The 15,558-nt window shown below is 58.8% G+C and overlaps 1 protein-coding gene and 1 long non-coding RNA gene across 4 annotated transcripts; one reads left to right on the top strand and one right to left on the bottom strand.

The window, feature by feature from the left end:
* Positions 1–32: 32 nt before the first annotated feature.
* CDK11 (cyclin dependent kinase 11) lies at positions 33–14,899 on the top strand. Of its 3 annotated transcripts, none has more exons than XM_021097472.2 (20): positions 33–60; positions 1,748–1,871; positions 2,945–3,060; positions 4,543–4,670; positions 5,837–5,975; positions 10,015–10,151; positions 10,330–10,452; positions 10,868–10,963; positions 11,044–11,196; positions 11,373–11,438; positions 11,842–12,017; positions 12,598–12,688; positions 13,111–13,232; positions 13,304–13,409; positions 13,501–13,622; positions 13,702–13,809; positions 13,886–14,002; positions 14,106–14,254; positions 14,334–14,523; positions 14,615–14,899. In XM_021097472.2, exons 2-20 carry the CDS (start codon positions 1,761–1,763, stop codon positions 14,705–14,707), a joined length of 2,343 nt encoding a protein of 780 aa, XP_020953131.1. In that variant the 5' UTR covers positions 33–60; positions 1,748–1,760; the 3' UTR covers positions 14,708–14,899. The 3 variants fall into 3 exon arrangements, with proteins under 3 accessions (XP_020953131.1, XP_084818682.1, XP_084818681.1); XM_084962556.1 differs by having other exon boundaries at positions 1,748–1,988; XM_084962555.1 differs by lacking the exon at positions 33–60 and adding an exon at positions 291–404.
* LOC110261344 (uncharacterized) lies at positions 1,882–10,019 on the bottom strand. Its single transcript, XR_002345411.2, has 3 exons — positions 9,454–10,019; positions 5,688–8,365; positions 1,882–5,028 (listed from the first exon to the last, which is right to left on the bottom strand). It is a non-coding gene; the product is annotated as an uncharacterized LOC110261344 (long non-coding RNA).
* Positions 14,900–15,558: the final 659 nt, after the last annotated feature.

The raw sequence follows: 15,558 nt of genomic DNA, 5'->3' as shown, positions 1-15,558 counted from the left end.
GCGCGCCGGGCGCTGTTTCTTCTCAGGCTCCGGGATCGGCGGCGGCGGCGGCGGCGGCGGGTGAGTGGCGGGGCGGGGCGGGCAGGGGGACTTGGCGCGACCAGCTCACCCGAGCTCTCGGGTCCCGGTGGGCCTGGGGCGCGTGACCGGGGCGGTCTACATGCCGCGCTTCCTCGTCCCATCGGGCCGCGGGCGGAACTCGGGGTTGAGGAGGCGGCGGGCCAAGACTCTCCCTGAGCCCACCCCTGCCGTGTCGAACCCCGGGTTAACGCGACTGAACCCCAGAAGCCAGGACCCCGCCGCCCGGTCTGCGAGCGCGCCTTTGGAGCCCCCCATCCCCAGCCTCCCCGTGTCCTGTAATGGGGCAGCAGCCGTCGAGTCGGCCAGAGGCTCGCGCAGCCCAGGTGGCCTGTTTTTGTTTTTGTTTTTGTTTTCACAATGAGTATAAAGCCACTTATTTTTAAATTAGCAATGAAAGTATCAAGTTTACTTTAAAAAAATACAAACGATAAAAAACCCTTCACTGGTTGTATTCCAAACTGTAAGCCCGGGGCCTCAATCTCAGGAGAGCAGAGGTCTGTGAGTAGAGCTTGTCTGCATTTTTCCTGGAGCCAGGCCCCTGTCGGACATCATAGCCATGTGCCAGAGGGGGATCCCCCTTGGCTCTTTCTGAATGCTGGGCAATGACTGGGGGCCAGGAGCTTTTGCAAAGGAAGCCCAGGGCCCCATTCTAGGAAGTGTTAAAGTCAAAGCTGAGATGCAAATCAGGGAGGTTGGCTGAGACTGGGAATCTAAGGGGCTCACCACTGGCTTAGCACAGTCACTACCCTAGAAAGTGCCCTGGCTGTTGTTTCTTCTGTGACAAGGGGGTGTGGGATGGGGATGGTGACAAAGAGTCTGCCAAACTCCTCATCCTGGGAGCAGGCAGAGCTGCTGAGTCCTTGGCCTTCCCCAGGTGACTCAGTCCTGGAGACAGGATACTCTAAAGGTCACAGGAATGATAGCAAATTGCTGTGGAATGTTCTCAGGACAAGCCGAGCCTGTGGGGAGACTATCAAGCTGGTCACACCTTCTGTCGGCTAAGCAGAAAAACCTAATAGGGGTTAGCTGAGTCCTCACCCCAACCCAGGTGGTCTAACAACAGTCTCCTGAGGGCAAAAACAGTGCATGGGGAAGGCCATGTGCTGAGCTGTAAGCTTCACCTGGATGGTCCTATTTCATCCCCAGATGATGCTGTCTTGCAGGTGGTTTTCTTACCATTTATCAAATGATAAACTGATGTGAAGTAACTGGCCCTAGACATACAGCTATGTGGCTATGAGAGAAAAATGACTGGAATCCAGGCAGTCATCCTCCACGGCCAATCACTTTTTTTTTTTTGCTTTTTATGGCCAAACCCGCTGCATATGGAAGTTCCCAGGCTAGGGGTCAACTGAAGCCGCAGCTGCCGGCCTACACCACAGCCACAGCAACGCAGGATCCGAGCCACGTCTGCGACCTACACCACAGTTCCTGGCGACACCAGATCCTTAACCCAGTGAGCAAGGCCAGGGCTCGAACCCGCTTCCTCATGGATACTAGTTGGATTCTTAACCCGCTGAGCCACAGCGGGAACTCTGTAGGGCCCATCACTCTTAGCGAACATGTGTACTGAGGGCTCAGAAGGCACGGGCACAAGTGTTCCGCTTCTCGTTGAACCACAGCTGGCTGTGTCCTGACACCAATTGAGTTCTTTTTCTTCCTGCAGTGTTTTAAGTCAAATGGGTGATGAAAAGGACTCTTGGAAAGTGAAAACTTTAGATGAAATTCTTCAGGAAAAGAAACGACGGAAAGAACAAGAGGAAAAAGCAGAGATAAAACGCTTAAAAAATGTAAGCTATGTTTTTTAAGTTAAGTTTTTTAAAAGAAGATTTAATTTCTTTGCCCTCATTTTTCCATTAGAACAACGCTTCTTCGGTGAAGTTCTTTTGTACTTCCAAATGTCACAGGTGAGCCCAAAGTCTCTTCTAAAAATTAACGAAACATTCAAATGCTCAGTTTACCTTGAAGACAGATTGATAACATACTAAAAATGTGTGTAGACGACCATATCTCCGCGGAGAATAAAGAAAGTATTTTGACTCTAAAATCATTAGTGCATTTGGACTAATTTTTCACATTTCATTACTCTGTTCATGATATTATTTCCAAGTGTTTTTAGTATAGTAGGAAATTGCCTTGAAATTACTATTAATGTTTTACACCTTTCTTGGTTTTTCCAGTGACATGAGAAAACTTTTTTTTTTGGGGGGGGGTGTCTTTTTGCCTTTTTCTAGGGCTGTTCCCACGGCATATGGAGGTTCCCAGGCTAGGGGTTGAATAGGAGCCATAGCCACTGGCCTACGCCAGAGCCACAGCAACTCGGGATCCAAGCCGCATCTGTGACCTACACCACAGCTCACAGTAACGCCAGATCCTTAACCCACTGAGCAAGGCCAGGGAACTAACCCGCAACCTCATGGTTCCTAGTCGGATTCGTTAACCACTGCATCATGACAGGAACTCCAAGAAAACTTTTTGTAATTCAATAAGGGGCATTCAAAGAAATACCTCTTCTGATGAGATTACCAGTGGACCTATCTTAAGTATTTATGAGTATTTTTTGAGACACTCTAAAATGCTTTATGTATAAAATATGCTTTAAGGCTCAGTTTTGGCTCATATAAACAACTGACATATCTTGCATAGAGTCTGAAGTCCCCTGTCACATGCTGGCTTCAAATTTTTCAGGTTCTGGGTTAGAGTTATACATGATTCTAATGTCATGGAATTTGAATGGAAAAATTTTATAACATTAGTCCATTCGATGTGAACATGAACGTTTGTTCTGGGATGTTGGCCAGGCCTCCGTCTTACTGAAAGTATGCTTATTGGGGAGGAAAATTACTCTCTCCTTGCTTCGTAGTCTGATGACCGGGATTCCAAGCGGGATTCCCTTGAGGAGGGGGAGCTGAGGGACCACCGCATGGAGATAACAATCAGGAACTCGCCATACAGAAGAGAGGACTCCATGGAAGACAGGTGAGGACAGCTGTGGCCCTGGGGAGCTGGAGGCTGAGCCACACGCACCTAAGAGATGGATGGGGCCCTGCTGCAGGGCCGTGGTCCCAGCTGGCCCTTCTCAGTGCTCCCGACCCGAGGTTTTGGTCACCACTGAAATGGCACACGTGGTGTCAGTTGTCAGCCTCCCCCTTTATGTGAGAAGACCGTGTGTGTGTTGCTTATTCGTGCTTTGGCTCTTCATCAAAGGCAGCACCGTTTCCGCGGGCATTTAAGTAAACTGCTTTGTGTCTGTGCTGCCTGGCGTGATCGCTTCCTACAGCTGCGTACAGACACATCCAAGCGGCTGCAGAAAGGTCCCTGAGCAAGGCCTTGGAGCGGAAATGGTCGTGCCTGGGTCTGGGTTCTGATGTTTCTTCCTGTGCCAGGGCTTCTCCTCACTTGCATCCTTTTTTTCTGTCTTTTTGGGACCGCGCCTGCGGCATATGGAAGTTCCCAAGCTAAGAGTCCAGTTGGAACCGCAGCTGCCAGCCTACTCCACAGCCACATCTGCAGCCCACACCACAGCCCACGGCAGTGCTGAATCCTTAACCCACTGAGCAAGGCCAGGGATGGATACCAATCAATTTGTTACTGCTGAGCCACAAGGGGAATCCTCTCGTTTCCTTTTTGTGTCCGTCATCAAACAGTTAAACGCGATGTAACCAGAGCTTAAGACCCAAAGGCATGGGGGGTGAATTCTCTCAGGCTTTTGGTTATGTAATTAGTTGAAAATATTGTTAAATGGTCTTTCGAGATCATTAAGTTTGATTAAAATTGTGGGACCTTCTTTTTTCACAGTTTCATTGCATTGTTTTTATTTTTATTGTTTTGGACTGCAGCTGCACCATAGGAAAGTTACCAGGCTAGGGGTCGAATCGGAGCTACAGTTGCTGGCACACGCCACAGTGATGTAGGATCCAAGCCGTGTCTGCAGCCATGACCACAGCTCACAGAAGTACCAGATCCCTGACCCACTGAGTGAGGCTGGGGATTGAACCTGCATCCTCATGGATACTAGTCAGATTCGTTTCCACTGCGCCACAACAGGAACTCCCAAACCACTGAGGCAGTTCCCATTGTGGCTCAGCAGTTAAGAACCCAGCTAGTATTCATGCGGATGCAGGTTCGATTCCTGGCCTTGTTCGGTGGGTTAAGGATTCCGTGTTGTCGTTGCTGTGAGCTGAGGTGTAAGCCACAAACTCAGCTCGGCTCTGCTGTTGTGGCTGTGGTGTAGACCAGCAACTGCAGCTCCAATTCGACCTCTAGCCTGGGAACCTCCCTGGGTTGCAGGTGTGGCCCCGGAAATAAGTAAAGTGTGGGAGTTCCCGTCGTGCCTGTTGAGGTTCCCCTTTCTTCGTGTCCTGAACCCTTCACTTCCCCGGTTTGGAGAAACTCTGGGCTACCCTGAGGCTCCTCGCCGTTCTCTCAAGCGGGATGTAACGCTGCCGTGTCTTCTTTCAGAGGAGAGGAAGACGATTCCTTGGCCATCAAACCGCCCCAGCAAATGTCTCGGAAAGAAAAGGCTCATCACAGGAAAGATGAAAAGAGAAAAGAGAAGCGTAGGCATCGCAGTCATTCAGCCGAAGGGGGTATAGCACGTTTGTTTTCTTCTGTGTTGTGCTGAGATTCCGCCTGTTTCCTCTTCCGTGGTCTTCCGCCTTCCGCAGCGCCCAGCAGAAAGACAGGCGGCCAGGGTTTAGCTAAAAGCTCCAGTTTATTGTAGATCGTTCTGAATAGATGCTTCTTTTTCCTTCTGCTGTGTTTTCTCTTCATTGCATTGTTTTGAGGCAGTTTGTCTCCCTATAAAATTGTCTTAATTCACCAAGGGAGGAGGTTCCCTGGTGGTTAATGATGAATGGTTAGGACTTGGCGCTTGCACCGCTGCCTCCTGGGTTCAGTCCCAGGTCTGGGAACCTCGGTCCTGTATCAAGCCACTGCATGCTGCAGCTAAAAATAAATGAAATAAAGTAACTTTAAAAGGGGCGAAAACGTGGCTTTCATTGCTTTAACGAAGCGACAGATCCTTAAAGATGACCAATTGATGGGTTAGATTTCGTACTAGTACCAAGAGCTGCTCAGGGTGGTGGTGAAACTGGCCCGAGGCCTGATGTAATCTCACCATTAAACGCACTTGCTTGAGGGGGTTTGTGACACGATGCAGAAACCTGCAGAAACCGGCTAGAGAGCTAAGCTTCGACCTGTATTTTTAACAAATGCTGATCTTTTAAAATCGTGAAACGTATATAATCTGATCACAGTTTATTCAGTACAGAAAATTTTAAAAAGATAAAAACGGTGGTTCTACGGGGTTCCCGTCGTGGCACAGTGGAAATGAATCCGACTAGGAACCTTGAGGTTGCAGGTTCGATCCCTGGTCTCGCTCAGTGGGTTAGGGATCCGGCGTTGCCGTGAGCTGTGGTGTAGGTTGCAGACCCGGCTTGAATCTGCCGTGGCTGTGGCTGTGGTGCAGGCCGGCAGCTACAGCTCCGATTAGCCCCCTAGCCTGGGAACCTCCATGTGCCTCGGGTGCAGCCCTAAAACAAAGACAAAAAAAGGAAAAAGGAAAAAAAGTTTGGTTTGGTGAGGATTATTTTGTATTTTCTTACCTGAAGGCTGACTGCGTAGTTGTAGGTCTTCGTCCTTCTTCTTCCCCGAAAGTCATGACTGTTTCTCCAAGCCATGGACTTGATGTTTTCTTGTTCAGTCTCTGGGCACTTTCAAGTTTCTTCATGTGACGGACCCCGTCTTTCCGCAGGGAAGCACGCCCGAGTGAAGGAGAAGGAGCGGGAGCACGAGCGGCGGAAGCGCCACCGGGAGGAGCAGGACAAAGCCCGCCGGGAGTGGGAGAGACAGAAGCGCAGGGAGATGGCCCGGGAGCACTCCCGGCGGGAGAGGTGGGCCTCCCCAGCCTCGGGACCCAGCGCCGTGGGCGGGGGCCTGGGAGAGCGGGGCACGGTGCCCCGCAGGCAGGGACTTGGCGGGGCGCGGCCTGAACCCGAGTCCTGGTCCTGGTGCAGCCGTGGCTGAGTGGCCCGTCCCTTGGAGCCGAGGCTCCGCTGTGCCTGGAACAGACGTCACGCCGTGAGGTGAACTGCCAGAGAGGAGTGAATGGCTTCCCCTGGAGGCCAGTCGGGGTGGCGTCCCGTTGCTGGATGCAGCAGGGTCCTGGCTCAGGGCAGAGCCGCTGTGTCTGTGGGGAGGGAGCTGGCGTCCAAAAGGAGCAGAGGTGTGAGCATGAAGGCTTGGGCAGGAGAGCACAGGGTGAGGAATGACGCCCACGCTGCGAGCGGGTGACGGGAGGGGCAGGGATGTAGTCTCGGCCAGGGGCGTGCTGTTCTCCAGCGCAGTGAGGTGGGGCTGTCTTGGCACAGTCAGTCCGCGAGTGTAAACTCCGCAGAATCAGTGCTCCAGGGTCGGTGGTGTGCGTGCCGCGTGCTCTGTTCACCCAGTAGGTGTGGGCTGAGCACCGCACAGACTGTTCTAGAAGGTCTGACAAGGTGTGTTGTTTAGGGTCTTCTGGGGTCAGAGCAGAAATGTTCAAACAAACGAAGGAAAAGGTAGCAGGAAATCCCAAAGAACTGAAAGGGCCTAGGAGCTGGGAGACCACTCTCGGGCCTCAGGGTCCCACCAGATGGCACCTGTTTAGCTTAGGGTCTGTCCTCCACGGCGCAGGTGTGAATCCTGGGCCACCTCTGCGTCCTGAGGTCCCTTCCAGAGAAAGCTTGGAGCCAGGCGGCTATGAGGAAGGGACGTAGAACAGAAGCTGTTGGCACTCCTAGCAGCCGACCTCACAGAAGGCAGGTCACGAAGGTGTCAGAAGAGCCTTCGCTCCAGACACGGGGCTGTGCGCCCCGAGGCTGTGGGTGGGGGGGGTCCGAGAGCTTCCCCCGTGTCTAGGATACAGGTGCTGTGGGCGTGTTCGCCAGCCCCCATGCTGTCCTCCGTCCAGTTTGCTCTGATCCGACACCTGTGCAGACACGGTGGGGACCCAAAGCAGCCAAGCTTGGGAATAAAAAGAAGCACGTGGAGGGAGTTCCCGTCATGGCCCAGTGGAAACGAACCCAACTAGGAACCATGAGGCTGCCTGTTCGATCCTTGGCCTCACTCAGGGGGTTAAGGATCTGGTGTTGCCATGAGCTGTGGTGAGGTCTCAGATGCAGCATGGATCCTGCACTGCTGTGGCTGTGGTGTAGACCGGGGCAACAGCTCCGACTGGACCCCTAGCCTGGGAACCTCCACATGCCGCGGGTGTGGCCCTAAAAAGACAAAAAGACCCTCCAAAAATAACTAGAACGTCTAGTTTTCTGCCGAAGGTTTTGAGGTGCAGAAAAAAATGAGGTTTCACCTCGAATTGAGGAGGAAGAGCTTCAGCAGAAACCGTGTGCTCCAGGTTTGGCCAAGACTTGGAAGCACGACCTTGCGGACGGAGCCGCGGACACCAGGCCTTCTGAGGAGCAGGAAGCAGAAGCTCGGGGGAGACGGACAGAGCCTCGGAGGCCCGTGGGACAGTGTCCACTGTGCCGGCAGATGGTCAGTGGCAGGCCCAGGACGGGGAGGGCACAGAGACGTGTTTATAAAAAAATTGCCCCAAACTTCCTCGATTTTTTATTTGACCACAGCCATGGCCTGCAGAAATTCCCGGGCTGGGGATCAAACCCAAGCCACAGCAGTGACCTGAGCCTTAGCAGTGACAGCTCTGGATCCTTAACTGCTAGACCACCAGGGAACTCTAAAAACTCCCCAAATTTGATGAAAAACATTTATCTGTACATCTGAGAAGCTCAGTGAAGCCCAAGTCGGATAAGTAGAGAGACACGTTCCAGTCACACGGGCGAAGCAATGAGAAGTTCGTGAAGGGCAGCAGCGAGGGGCCTGCGAGGGGCTCCGTGCTGTCCATAGGGGCTTCTCCTCAGAAGCAGCGGGGCCAGGAATGCCCACTGTGGCACAGCGGGTTAAGGTCTGGTGTTTTCTCTGCTGCCGCTCGGGTTCAGTCTCTGGCCCAGGAACTTTCACATGCCGTGGGTATGGCGAAAAAGAAACAGGGGCCAGGAGGCAGGAAACCCTCCAGCCAGGAATTCTGTATCCAGCAAAACCAGAAATCAGAAGTGAGGGGCAGATGCAGTTCCAGCTGAGCTCCGATGGACTTCTTCACGGCCAGCAGAGCCAGCCTGACGGCGACCTTCGGGCTGAACGGCAGTGCCCCGATGCAAAGGCAGGTGCTGCAGGAGGTGCCGCGCAACGGAAAAGCATCTGGAAACGTGTTTCTTCTCCCCTCTTGCCTTAACTGCTGCGAAAGACACGGTCATGTAAAACAACAGTGACGAAACACGGTTTGATCACCTAACACACAGCACGGATAAACTGTGCACAGGGAGGGGCTGTGTCAGAGCTAGTCCCGCATTTTCTCACAGTCTCTAGAGCAGCCGCTAGCAAAATAATGTCTTAAAAATTACTAACCCAGGGGAGTTCCTGTTGTGGTGCAGCGGAAATGAATCTGACTAGTATCCATGAGGATGTGGGTTCAATCCCTGGCCTCTCTCAGTGGGTTAAGGATCAGGCGTTGCTGTGAGTTGTGGTGTAGGCCGGTGGCTACAGCTCCGATTGGACCCCTAGCCTGGGAACCTCTATATGCTGCACGTGTGGCCCTAAAAATAAAAAAGAAAGAATTGAGGCCGAACAAAGTCTGCCTCTGACCACAAAAGAAGTAAATTAGAAGTCAGCAGCAGAAAGAAACTCAGGGGAACCTTCAAATGTTTGGAATCTAACAAATGTCTGAATAACCCATGGCCCAAAAAATAAGTTATCAGGAAAAATAGAAAATATTTTGAACTAGGGAGTTTCCGTCATGGCTCCGTGGAAACGATTCCGACTAGCATCCGGGAGGACGCAGGTTTGATCCCTGGCCTCGCTCAGTGGGTTAAGGATCCGGCGTTGCCGTGAGCTGTGGTGAGCGTCCCAGGCGCAACTCAGATCCTGCGTGGCTGTGGCTGTGGCTGTGGTGTAGGCCAGCAGCTACAGCTCCGATTCGACCTCTAGCCTGGGAACCTTGTATGCCGCAGGGTGCGGCCCTAAAAAGGCAAAAACAGTATTTTGAACTAAATGGACAGTGTATGTCAGAACCACGGGCTGTGACCACGGCTGCGCTGGGAGTGAAACACTTGGCTTTAAGCACCTAAATCACAGAAGGATGTCGTCAGACCCCGAACCTCCCTTTCTACCCAGAGAAAGCAGAGCGGGGCTGGGGGTGGGCGCGGTGGCTGCGGGAGGCCCGGGTGGGCGCGTGCGGGCCGCCGGGCGGCAGGGACGCGGGAGAACCGAGCGCACAGGTTGCACGTTCTGTGGAAGGTGAACACGAGGCCAGGTCTGACTCACCCCTCAGGGAGACCAAGCGAGGGTCCCTGAGCCTGGGCTCACCCCCCTGAGGTGACAGCTGCATGGTCCCCTCACGGTGTTTTGTTTGCTTCCATCTGAAGACGCCTCCATTTTAATAGGTCAGCATCTCCAGTTGCGCTTGGACTTAACTCAGCAGAGAGGAGAGTTCAGGATGACGGGTCCCTTTTCGGCCCTTGGCCACCTTACAGTGCCACCAACCATGTGTACTTTGCACTGTTATTGCCCACGGGACCTCTGTGAGGGCGTGGGCCAGGCTCTGGCCCGAGGCTGTGCTCCCCCCGCCCTGGGCTCGAACCCGCTCTGTGGCCCAGGGAGCCCCATGGCCGGGGGACGGGGACCTGAGCTGAGCTGTCGGCCTGTCGCATCTTGGTCGGCCCACCCTGCGAAGCGTTCCGGCTGGCGGGCTCTTGTCGTCTCCGTGCACAGCGGTTCCCTTCCTCGGGGGATTCTGAGGACCGGGGTTCCTGGGCGGGAGCAAGAGGCATCAGGGGTGGGAAAGAGCTGGGCTGTTTCTGGAAAAGCGTTGTGTGCTCGTTCCAGGGACCGCCTGGAGCAGCTGGAAAGGAAGCGGGAGCGCGAACGCAAGATGCGCGAGCAGCAGAAGGAGCAGCGGGAGCAGAAGGAGCGCGAGCGGCGGGCCGAGGAGCGGCGCAAGGAGCGGGAGGCGCGGCGGGAAGGTGCGGGCGTGGCTGGGCAGCCCCGGAGCAGGGACAGTCCAGCCTGGCACCACAGGCTGTGCCTGGCGTCCCCGCGGGCGAGCCAGCCTCCCGGAGGTGGCCTCCTGGCCTCTGTCCAGAGCTGCGGCTCGTGTGTCAGGGGCTGCGGGTGACACCGCCTGTCCTGCCCTGCGCGCAGTATCTACACATCACCGGACCGTGAGGGAGGACTACGGCGACAAGGTCAAAGCCAGCCACTGGAGTCGGAGCCCGCTTCGGCCACCTCGAGAGCGGTTCGAGCTGGGAGATGGCCGGAAGCCAGGTGAGGTTGCGGGGCTCGGGGGGGTGGGGGGTCCTTGGGGTCCGAGCACAGACACCAGCTGCTTTTCACACCATCAGCACGTGCTGAAGCCCTCCCGCCTCGTGCGGCCAGGGCCGTTGGCAGGAAGTAAGTTGTCGGCGAACCCTTTGCTCCTGGTCCTGGGAGGGCTCCCCCCCCCGGCACCCTGGGATGCGGAGGAGCAGCCACTTCCCTGCGGCCAGGCTTCGTCTCTCTGGGAGGAGCACCGTCCCGTCCTGTTACCCCAGAGCATCCGGGACTTCCTGCTGGTCCGCGGGTTGAGGGTCCGGTGCTGTCACCGCCGTGGCTCGGCTTCGGTTCTGGCCCAGGATGTTCCGCGTGCCCTGGGAGAGAGAACGAAACGTCTCCTCCCGTTGACCTCGGGTGTTGTCTTCAGTAAAAGAGGAGAAGGTGGAGGAGAGAGACCTGCTCTCTGACCTGCAGGACGTCAGCGACAGTGAGCGGAAGACCAGCTCGGCCGAGTCCTCCTCGGGTAGGCGGCGCGGCGTGGCCTGGCCCTGCCCCTCGGCCGGAGGGGCCCCGCGCTCACGGCTGGCGCTTGCCTTCCTGCAGCGGAGTCTGGGTCCGGCTCAGAGGAGGAGGAGGAGGAGGAGGAGGAGGAGGAGGAGGAGGGGAGCAGCAGTGAAGAGTCCGAGGAGGAGGAGGAGGAGGAGGAGGAGGAGGAGACGGGCAGCAACTCGGAGGACGCGTCCGGACAGTCAGCGGGTGAGCCGCCGGCGGTCTGGTTTGACGGGAGCCTGGACTCTACAGCAAAGCACGTCCGGCTCAGAGGAGGACGCAGCCGAGCGGAGACCCCCCGTCTCTGGGGCTTCGAAGACCCGCTGGGTCTGTGATGAGGCTTCCGGCCCGGGGCGCCTGAGCCGAGCCTGTTTCTCTTGCAGAAGAAGTGAGCGAGGAGGACGTGAGCGAAGAGGAGGAGCGAGAGGACGACAACCACGTCCTGGTCGGTAAGAGGCCCCCGAGCGCCGCCGCCGCTGCCCCTGCCCTCCGGCCGAGCGCCGCCACCGCGTGAGGGGGGCTAGCCGCCGGGGTCGGGGCCGGGCGCCCCTGTCGCTGACCCATTGCCATCCTGGGGCAGCAGCGGGGCTTGGACAAGGAAGCCTGGGGGTTGCCAGACTTGCTCCGACCGCAAGGCCGGGGCCGGCCCAGGGCTACTCGGCGTCTCGTCTCTGCCTCTCGGGGGTCCCAGCCCAGCCAGTGGTGGCCTCTGTGCCAGGCAGAGGTGTGGCCTGTGCAGGGCCCCAGGGCTGCTCCTGCTGTTTTCATCGTGTGTCTGCTTAGCCCTCAGGGTGGGCCGGGCTTGTCGCGCGTGCTTGCTCCCAGCTCTGTAACTGGGCCCAACTTCTGAAGTTCCAGAGTCACGGTTTGACCGGGATTCCGGAGAGAGTGAAGAGGGGGAGGAGGAGGCAGGCGAGGGCACCCCCCAGAGCAGCGCTCTCACCGAAGGAGACTTCGTGCCCGACTCCCCGGCCCTGTCGCCCATCGAGCTCAAGCAGGAGCTGCCCAAGTACCTGCCCGCCCTGCAGGTCAGGCGCCCTCCCGGCCGTGGGCCTGGCTTCACGCTCCTGCTCCTGGATGGGGCCTGGGGCTGCAGCCGGGTTCCCGCTGTGCTGTGAGCGTCATTGGCCAGGCCCCCTGGTGTCCCTTGTGTCCGCAGCCACAATCTGGCCTCTTGTCCAGCAGCTCCCGTCAGAGAACAGCCCCTGCGGGCCCCTCCTCCCTCGCCCTATCGCCGTGCAGGGGTGGTAGGGCAGTGGTACGTGTCAGCCCACGTTTTCTGGTGGGAAAGTCAGTAACAAGAAGACCACGGGGAGGACTTGGGAAAGGGCAGGTCCCCAGGGGGTGAGCGGCCTGAGGTGTGCCTCGCCAGCTGGGGGTGCAGTGCAACAGGCCGTCTTGGCTGGGCAGGGACAGGGAGCCTGGGGGCGGCGGTGGCGGGGCAGTGCGTGCACAGGCACCTGACCCCACTGGGTCTAGTTCGGGTTCAAGGGCACGTTCTCACGCAAGAGGCCAGGGGAGCCGCTCCCCGGGCCCTCCTGGGATCTCTCAGCGCGGTTCCCGTGGGCTGTGGCCCCAGGCGCCCACCCTCACGGCGCTGCCTCCCAGGGCTGCCGGAGCGTGGAGGAGTTCCAGTGCCTGAACAGGATCGAGGAGGGTACCTACGGGGTGGTGTACAGAGCGAAGGACAAGAAGACAGGTAGGCTGCGTCCTGGGGTGGCCTCCTAAGGCAAGGGGGAGGCGTGGGGCCTGGACCGGGCGCCTCAGCCCCCACCCTGGCCCGCATAGTGTCCAGGGGTGAGGCTGAGACCTCGGCCGTCTTGAGGGCCGCCCTCCCCTGGCGCCCAGGCTCAGCCTGGCCTTACCTGGCCGGGGCACACCTGAGCAACGGGCCCCCTTGGCCCCCTGCTCCCAGAGGCAGAGGTCAGCCTGACCATGAGGCCGGGAGCCGCTGGCATCCAAGCAGGTGCGAGCTGCGCACTTGCGGCTCCCGAGCACTGGCGAGTGCCCGCCGGGGAGGCAGGAAGGCGCGGGGTGGTCCAGAGACGCAGATCACCGAGGGACACGCGGTGGTGGCGGAGGGTGCGGGAGGGGGCTGCTCAGCCTCGGCTCCCCCCCCAGATGAGATCGTGGCTCTGAAGCGGCTGAAGATGGAGAAGGAGAAGGAGGGCTTCCCCATCACATCGCTGAGGGAGATCAACACCATCCTCAAGGCGCAGCACCCCAACATCGTCACCGTCAGGGTGAGGCGCCACCCCGAGGGCGGGGGCCAGGCGGGCGGGGCGCCCAGGTGCCGACCCGCCGCGTCTCGCAGGAGATCGTGGTGGGCAGCAACATGGACAAGATCTACATCGTGATGAACTACGTGGAGCACGACCTCAAGAGCCTCATGGAGACCATGAAGCAGCCCTTCTTGCCAGGTAGTGACCCCATGGCCCGCAGCCCTGGCCCTGCCGCGGCGCCGGGCCGGGCGCACGCGAGACCAGCCCTGTGCCCGCCTGTCGCGTCCAGGGGAGGTGAAGACCTTGATGATCCAGCTGCTGCGCGGCGTGAAGCACCTGCACGACAACTGGATCCTGCACCGCGACCTCAAGACGTCCAACCTGCTGCTGAGCCACGCGGGCATCCTCAAGGTGCGCCCTGCGGCCGTCCTCACGGGGAGCCCCGTGTGCTGCCGCGGAGGCGCCCACAGCCCAGCCTCTGTCCTTACAGGTGGGGGACTTCGGGCTGGCACGGGAGTACGGGTCCCCCCTGAAGGCCTACACCCCGGTCGTGGTGACCCTGTGGTACCGTGCCCCGGAACTGCTGCTCGGGGCCAAGGTGAGTGTGGGTGTGCGGGAGCCCGCCCCTGGGCTCAGCGGCCCGCCAGCCCCCTGAGCGCCCCCTGGCCCCCCAGGAGTACTCCACGGCCGTGGACATGTGGTCGGTGGGCTGCATCTTCGGGGAGCTGCTCACCCAGAAGCCTCTGTTCCCGGGCAAGTCGGACATCGACCAGATCAACAAAGTGTTCAAGGTGGGGTGGGGCGGGGCGGGGCGAGCCCTCCCCTCCCGGCGCCGTGCAGCCGGGGCCGCTCTCCCTGGCAGGGCCTGGCTGTTGGCAACCTCCCCTCCCTTAGGACCTGGGCACCCCCAGCGAGAAGATCTGGCCGGGGTACAATGATCTCCCCGCGGTCAAGAAGATGACCTTCACCGAGTACCCATACAACAACCTCCGCAAGCGCTTCGGCGCTCTGCTCTCGGACCAGGGCTTCGACCTCATGAACAAGTGCGTCCGCATCCGCCCCCGCCCCGCCCACGCCCCGGGTCCCGCCCCGCCCCCGCGCTCCAGTGCCCTGTTCTCCCAGGTTCCTGACCTACTTCCCCGGGCGGAGGGTCAGTGCCGAGGACGGCCTGAAGCACGAGTATTTCCGCGAGACACCCCTCCCCATCGACCCCTCCATGTTCCCCACGTGGCCCGCCAAGAGCGAGCAGCAGAGAGTGAAGCGAGGCACCAGCCCGCGACCCCCCGAGGGAGGCCTGGGCTACAGCCAGCTGGTGAGCCGAGGGCGGGGCCGCGGCGGGCGGGCGGGGGTCCCTGAGTTGGGGCTGGCCTGGAGGGGGCCCCACGCTGCCGCTGTGTCCGCAGGGCGACGACGACCTGAAGGAGACGGGTTTCCACCTCACCACCACCAACCAGGGTGCCTCGGCCGCAGGCCCGGGCTTCAGCCTCAAGTTCTGAGGTTCGGCCCGCCTGGAGCTGTTGACCTTGGGGGCTTGGGGGCGCCTGGGTCCGGACCCAGGTCCCACTCTGGAGAGGCGCGGCAGCCGGGGACCCACCTCCAGTCTCGGACTGCTAGTCTTGGGGAGTTTTCCACGTTTTGGTTTTATTTTATCTTGTATATTTGTAGAATTAAATCACATTTTCCTTGTCGGGGGAGGTCAGCTGTATGTTTTCGAGCGTATCAGCCTTGCTCTGCTCTCTGTCCACACCCCACACCCCTTTCACCGCCGTGACCACGCGGGCCGGGCCTGTGGGGCACTGGCGATGATGGGGCGCAGAGCTGTGGGGTGGGTTTATTTTGCAACCTTCAGGCCGATGCTTCAGCGCCTTCCTGCCCCGGCCTCAGGGCGCTCCACCCCCAGACCCCCAGAGCCGGCAGCAAGCCGGGCCCCAGGCCGTTTTTGTACCAGGAGGCTGGGTGGTTTAAGACCTGGTGAAACATTCTTGGAGGGAAGGTCTGGTCAGTCCTTCCTGCAGCTGGCCCTGAGCTGGGTCCTGGGCTGCCTATGGGGGCAGCCTCGGCCCCCACACTCTGGGAGGAGCGGGGGTGCAGGGTGGCCTCCGAGCCCACAGGGGCCTAGGCCTGCCTGGCCCGTGGGGCCTCAGCTCCTGGTCTGGCTGGACGGCGTTGCTCAGGCGGAGGGGTGCTTGCCGCTGCTGCGCACCCCCCACCCCCGCACCCAGCCAGCCCCGTGCCGGCCCCCTCGGGGAGGCCTTGCAGCCGCGGCGGCCCCGCCCCCAGCACAGGAGACCCCCTTCCAGCCGAAGAGGCCCTGGCCTGTCCCTGCGCAGCCGGCCGCCGCAAGGGC

Source organism: Sus scrofa, chromosome 6 (assembly GCF_054392235.1).
Source record: "Sus scrofa isolate SSC_HxYL_T2T_F1_AM1 chromosome 6, Sscrofa_HxYL_maternal_Yorkshire_Landrace_v2.0, whole genome shotgun sequence".
Classification (NCBI taxonomy): domain Eukaryota; kingdom Metazoa; phylum Chordata; class Mammalia; order Artiodactyla; family Suidae; genus Sus; species Sus scrofa.
This window is presented reverse-complemented; position numbering and strand designations above follow the sequence as displayed.